This window comes from Agelaius tricolor, unplaced genomic scaffold (assembly GCF_023055355.1).
Source record: "Agelaius tricolor isolate 1412-34295 unplaced genomic scaffold, bAgeTri1.0.p SCAF_60, whole genome shotgun sequence".
Classification (NCBI taxonomy): domain Eukaryota; kingdom Metazoa; phylum Chordata; class Aves; order Passeriformes; family Icteridae; genus Agelaius; species Agelaius tricolor.
The window spans coordinates 1,545,787-1,552,500 of NW_027269320.1; the positions used below are offsets into that span (position 1 = coordinate 1,545,787).

The 6,714-nt window shown below is 67.1% G+C and overlaps 1 protein-coding gene across 1 annotated transcript in view; it reads right to left on the reverse strand.

The window, feature by feature from the left end:
- Positions 1-5,526: 5,526 nt before the first annotated feature.
- Positions 5,527-6,714, reverse strand: part of LOC139605123 (collagen alpha-1(I) chain-like) — a 6,394-nt gene continuing 5,206 nt past the window's right edge. Inside the window, exon 3 of the mRNA XM_071456513.1 lies at positions 5,527-6,110. Coding sequence (XP_071312614.1) covers positions 5,527-6,110 — 584 coding nt within the window. The remainder of the gene's footprint in view (positions 6,111-6,714) is intronic.

Consider the following 6,714-nt stretch of genomic DNA (forward strand, 5'->3'; position numbering starts at 1 on the left):
CATCAGGTCTACCCCAGCTCCGGCCAGGGACAACAAGTCTATCCTGCTCTGTAGGGACAACTGGTCTACCTCAGCTCAATAGGGGCAACAGGTCTACCCTTGTTCCGTAGGGCTAGCAGATCTCTGTCACAAAGACCTGGAAAGACAACAGGTCTACCCCGATTACAGGGGGACACCAGGTCTACCCCAGCTTCTCTGGGAGACCAGGTCAACCTCGCTGAAGCGGAACATCAGGTCGTCCTCGCCCTGGCGGGACAACAGGTCTATCCCGACCCTGGCCAGGGACAACAGGTCTACCCGGGCTTCGCTGGGACATCAGGTCTACCCCAGCTCCGTCCGGGGACAACAGGTCTACCCAGCTCTGTAGGGACATCAGGTCTACCCCAGCTCCGGCCAGGGACAACAGGTCTACCCAGCTCTGTAGGGACAACTGGTCTACCTCAGCTCAATAGGGACAACAGGTCTACCCTTATATCGTAGGGCTAGCAGATCTCTGTCACAAAGTCCTGGGGAGAAAACACGTCTACCCCGATTCCAGCGAGACACCAGGTCTACCCCGGATTCTCTGTGACACCAGGTCTAGCTCGCTCCCGCGGGACATCAGGTCGTCCTCGCCCTGGCGGGACACCAGGTCTACCCCGGCCCTGGCCAGGACAACAGGTCTACCCCGGCTTCGCTGGGACATCAGGTCTACCCCAGCTCCGGCCAGGGACAACAGGTCTACCCAGCTCTGTAGGGACATCAGGTCTACCCGAGGTCCGGCCAGGGACAACAGGCCTACCCAGCTCTGTAGGGACATCAGGTCTACCCCAGCTCCGTCCGGGGACAACAGGTCTACCCAGCTCTGTAGGGACATCAGGTCTCCCCGAGGTCCGGCCAGGAACAACACGTCTACCCAGCCCTGTAGGGACATCAGGTCTACCCCGGCTCTGTCCGCGGAGAACAGGTCTACCCAGCTCTGTAGCGACAACTGGTCTACCTCAGCTCAATAGGGGCAACAGGTCTACCCTTGTTCCGTAGGGCTAGCAGATCTCTGTCACTAAGTCCTGGGGAGACAACAGGTCTACCCCGATTACAGGGGGACACCAGGTCTACCCCGGCTTCTCTGGGAGACCAGGTCTACCTCGCTCTAGCAGGACATCAGGTCGTCCTCACCCTGGCGGGACACCCGGTCTACCCCGGTCCTGGCACGGACAACAGGTGTACCCTGGCTTCGCTGGGACATCAGGTCTACCCCAGCTCCGGCCAGGGACACAAGGTCTACCCAGCTCTGTAGGGACATCAGGTCTACCCCAGCTCCGTCCGGGGACAACAGGTCTACCCAGCTCTGTAGGGACATCAGGTCTACCCCAGCTCCGTCCGGGGACAACAGGTCTACCCAGCTCTGTAGGGACATCAGGTCTACCCGAGCTCCGGCCAAGGACAAAAGGTCTACCCAGCTCTGTAGGGACATCAGGTCTACCCCAGCTCTATCCGGGGACAACAGGTCTACCCAGCCCTGTAGGGACATCAGGTCTACCCCATATCCGTCCGGGGACAACAGTTCTACCCAGCTCTTTAGGGACATCAGGTCTACCCCAGCTCCGTCCGGGGACAACAGGTCTACCCAGCTATGTAGGAACATCAGGTCTACCCGAGCTCCGGCCAGGGACAACAGGTCTACCCAGCTCTGTAGGGACATCAGGTCTACCCCAGCTCCGTCCGCGGACAACAGGTCTACCCAGCTCTGTAGGGACATCAGGTCTACCCCGGCTCTGTCCGCGGACAACAGGTCTACCCAGCTCTGTAGAGACAACTGGTCTACCTCAGCTCAATAGGGGCAACAGGTCTACCCTTGTTCCGTAGGGCTAGCAGATCTCTGTCACAAAGTCCTGGGGAGAAAACACGTCTACCCCGATTCCAGCGAGACACCAGGTCTACCCCGGATTCTCTGTGACACCAGGTCTAGCTCGCTCCCACGGGACATCAGGTCGTCCTCGCCCTGGCGGGACACCAGGTCTACCCCGGCCCTGGCCAGGACAACAGGTCTACCCCGGCTTCGCTGGGACATCAGGTCTACCCCAGCTCCGTCCGGGGACAACAGGTCTACCCAGCTCTGTAGGGATAACAGGTCTACCCCAGCTCCGTCCGGGGACAACAGGTCTACCCAGCTCTGTAGGGACATCAGGTCTACCCGAGCTCCGGCCAGGGACAACAGGTCTACCCAGCTCTGTAGGGACATCAGGTCTACCCCAGCTCCGTCCGGGGACAACAGGTCTACCCAGCTCTGTAGGGACATCAGGTCTACCCCAGCTCCGTCCGGGGACAACAGGTCTACCCAGCTCTGTAGGGACATCAGGTCTACCCGAGCTCCGGCCAAGGACAAAAGGTCTACCCAGCTCTGTAGGGACATCAGGTCTACCCCAGCTCTATCCGGGGACAACAGGTCTACCCAGCTCTGTAGGGACATCAGGTCTACCCGAGCTCCGGCCAAGGACAAAAGGTCTACCCTTCTCTGTAGGGACATCAGGTCTACCCCAGCTCTATCCGGGGACAACAGGTCTACCCAGCCCTGTAGGGATATCAGGTCTACCCCAGCTCCGTCCGGGGACAACAGTTCTACCCAGCTCTGTAGGGACATCAGGTCTACCCCAGCTCCGTCCGGGGACAACAGGTCTACCCAGCTATGTGGGAACATCAGGTCTACCCGAGCTCCGGCCAGGGACAACAGCTCTACCCAACTCTGTAGGGACATCAGGTCTACCCCAGCTCCGTCCGGGGACAACAGGTCTACCCAGCTCTGTAGGGACATCAGGTCTACCCCAGCTCCGTCCGGGGACAACAGGTCTACCCAGCTCTGTAGGGACATCAGGTCTACCCCAGCTCCGTCCGGTGACAACAGGTCTACCCAGCTCTGTAGGGACATCAGGTCTACCCCGGCTCCGGCCGGGGACATCAGGTCTACCCCGGCTGCGGCCGGGGACAACAGGTCTACCCCGGCTGCGGCCGGGGACATCAGGTCTACCCCGGCTCCGGCCGGGGACATCAGGTCTACCCCGGCTCCGGCCGGGGACATCAGGTCTACCCCGGCTCCGGCCGGGGACAACAGGTCTACCCCGGCTCCGGTCGGGGACATCAGGTCTACCCCGGCTCCGGCCGGGGACAACAGGTCTACCCCGGCTGCGGCCGGGGACATCAGGTCTACCCCGGCTCCGGTCGGGGACATCAGGTCTACCCCGGCTGCGGCCGGGGACATCAGGTCTACCCCGGCTGCGGCCGGGGACATCAGGTCTACCCCGGCTCCGGTCGGGGACATCAGGTCTACCCCGGCTCCGGCCGGGGACATCAGGTCTACCCCGGCTCCGGTCGGGGACATCAGGTCTACCCCGGCTGCGGCCGGGGACATCAGGTCTACCCCGGCTGCGGCCGGGGACATCAGGTCTACCCCGGCTCCGGTCGGGGACAACAGGTCTACCCCGGCTCCGGTCGGGGACATCAGGTCTACCCCGGCTCCGGCCGGGGACATCAGGTCTACCCCGGCTCCGGTCGGGGACAACAGGTCTACCCCGGCTCCGGTCGGGGACATCAGGTCTACCCCGGCTCCGGCCGGGGACATCAGGTCTACCCCGGCTCCGGTCGGGGACATCAGGTCTACCCCGGCTGCGGCCGGGGACATCAGGTCTACCCCGGCTCCGGCCGGGGACATCAGGTCTACCCCGGCTCCGGCCGGGGACATCAGGTCTACCCCGGCTCCGGTCGGGGACATCAGGTCTACCCCGGCTCCGGCCGGGGACATCAGGTCTACCCCGGCTCCGGTCGGGGACATCAGGTCTACCCCGGCTGCGGCCGGGGACATCAGGTCTACCCCGGCTCCGGTCGGGGACAACAGGTCTACCCCGGCTCCGGTCGGGGACATCAGGTCTACCCCGGCTCCGGCCGGGGACATCAGGTCTACCCCGGCTCCGGCCGGGGACAACAGGTCTACCCCGGCTGCGGCCGGGGACAACAGGTCTACCCCGGCTCCGGCCGGGGACATCAGGTCTACCCCGGCTCCGGCCGGGGACATCAGGTCTACCCCGGCTCCGGCCGGGGACATCAGGTCTACCCCGGCTGCGGCCGGGGACATCAGGTCTACCCCGGCTCCGGCCGGGGACATCAGGTCTACCCCGGCTGCGGCCGGGGACATCAGGTCTACCCCGGCTCCGGCCGGGGACATCAGGTCTACCCCGGCTCCGGTCGGGGACATCAGGTCTACCTCGCTCCGGGGTCCGCCGGGGGCCGGCCTTGCCCCCTGGTGGCGGGCGCCGGCCGGGGACATCAGGTCTACCTCGCTCCGGCGGGACTTAGTGCAATTTCGGCGCCGGCCGGGTAGACCTGTTGTCTCGGCCGTCTGCGGAAGTTCACCAAGGGGTCGCTGTTGTCGGCCGCCTCCGGCTGCGTCATGGTAGGCGGCGGCCTGCGTTGGCGCCCCTCCCCGGTCGAGCTGCATTGGTCCTCTTGGAGGCCTGGCCGGCTTTGGACTCGTCTGTCCGTCTTATGGGAGCGAGGTGACGGGCCGCATCCCCGCAGGTTGACCCCGTACCTGCGTCCGAGGCGGAGCGGAGCGGCCGCGCGTGCGGTCGCCAGGGCCAAGCGAGTGCCGCCTAGCCGGGACGAAGCGCGCGTGCCTTTGTGTCCCGGCTCCCGTCCTTCCCAGGGAAAAGTGGGTCCAGTTGGCGAGGCGAGAGAGAAGGGGCCGCGCGAAAGAGCCGGATCCGCGGAGGCGAGAGAGAAGGGCCGCGCAAGAGCGGATCCGGAGAAGGCCGAGAGAGAGCAAGAAGGGCGAAAGACGATCCGAGAAAGCTGCTCGCCGGCCCCGAGGCGAGGCGGGGGAGAGAGAGCCGAGAGAGCGAGCCCAGAGAGAGTTGCCGAGAGAGGAGAAGAGAGAGAGAGAGAGAAAGAGAAGCCGCGAGCGTGTCCCGCTCCGGCCCGGCTTCTGCCGGTCGATTGGCCACGGGGGGGGGCGGCCCCCCCCGGGCACCGGTGGCGGGCGAGGCGGCGGCGCCTCGTCCCTTTTCTGCCCGGCCTTAAGCCGGGGGCCCGCTCGGCGGGCGCGGTTTTGGGCCCGTCGGTCCGCCTCGGCGGTGGCGGCGGTGCTCGGCCCGCGTTGGAGAAGCCGTCCCCCTCCCTCGGCCTTAAGCCGGGGACCCGCCTTGTGGCGGGCAGAATTTTTGGGCCTAGTTCTTTTTCTTTTTTTGAACTTGCCGGGCCCGGCACCCGACGGAGAGCCCCCCGGACTGGTCCTGGGCGAGGCGGCGGCGCCTCGCCTACCTCGGTCGTGGCCGGAATCGACCGAGCCGCTTGTGCCGGGCGGGGCCGGCTTTGCCGCGCCGGGTGGGTTGCTTTCGGTTGAGGCGGGGCGGAGTGTGGGGGGCACCCGCCAGGCCTCCTCCGCGGGCCTTCTTTCTTTTTCTCTGGCGGCCCTAAGCCGCGGCACTGAGGAGCGTTGCGACGACAGCGCGAGGCGGGATGCCGGTGAGTCCGTGGTGGGGAGGCAGTTGAGGCCCGTCACTCGGCCCCCCCGCTGCGGGCCCCTGGCCCCGTGGCCCCCGTGGCTAGCACGGGGCGTTGCGAACGCGCCTCCGTGTGCCTTTTTCTTTTGTCGTGCCGTCCCCCGGCTTTTTTTTCCGGCAGGGCAAGCCGACCGCCGCGAGGCCGGGCGCGAAAGCCGCCGGTGGCCCGTGGCCGCGCCAGGTCGGTGGCACTTTTTCTCGCACGCTCGGCCGGGTTCTCCCCGGGCCGCTCCAGTCCCGCCGTTGCCGGCTGCGGGCGGGCGGGTGGCGGCACCCCCCGCGCTCCTCTGCTGCGGCGAGCGAGCGAGCGATCCGACGGGCAGGCGGGCTGGGCGGCCGTCGCCGTTGTTGTCCCAGGAAGCGTGGCCGTGGGGCCCTTGTCGCCGTCGGCGCGGAGCCGCGGCTGATCGATGTGGCTTTTCGGGTGGCGTCGGAGAGGGCCCCCGGCGGGCCGGCTCTCCTTCCGAGGCTTCTCTGTGGCGGGGAAGCCACGGCGGGGAGGGTCCGGTGCCTCGGGCAGGGCGGTCTCCTTTCCAATTCGCTTCCCGTCGCAGGCGAGGTGTCGCCCCTCCCGCTGGCCTGGGGAAAGGGCGTCTTGACCGTCCCGAGCTGTGTGACGGCCGCGTGGCCCCGCGAGCCTTCAGGTGTCCTTGAAAAAAAACCACGCGAGGTGCCGGTGCCGGCCCCGGTCCGGGGAGCGCCCGTGTGGGTGCCGGCCGCGAGCAGCGCCGGGCGGCGGTGCGGCTGGAGCTGAGCCGCGAGAAGGGAAAAGAGACGAGAGAGAGAGAGAAAGAAGGGCGAAAGTTGCCCGAAGGCGATGGGGCGCGGACGCGGGTGGCCCAGAGCCCGGTCCGCAGGCTCCTTTGCCGTTCCGCCGCCTGCTGCAGAGCGAGCCGCGCCCCGGCTGAAAAGGGGCCTCGGTGTCCGGGCCGCGCCCGCCTCGTCGGGTCGCTGCCTCCTCTAGCACGTCCGGTGCTTTCCGCGCGGCCCGGTGGGGGGACGTGCCGGGCTTGGGGCGTTCGCTCCCTGCGAGCGGGGCCCCGCTCGGCCCAACCTCGCCGGCGGCCGGTCGCTCGCCCGCGACCGGTCGGCGGGCGGGTTTTTCTCGGCTTTAGTTGGGGGGGGCGGGTCAGCCCCGGCCGAGCCCCGTTCCGCGCGCCGCGCGCGCGTCGTGTCGAGCGCG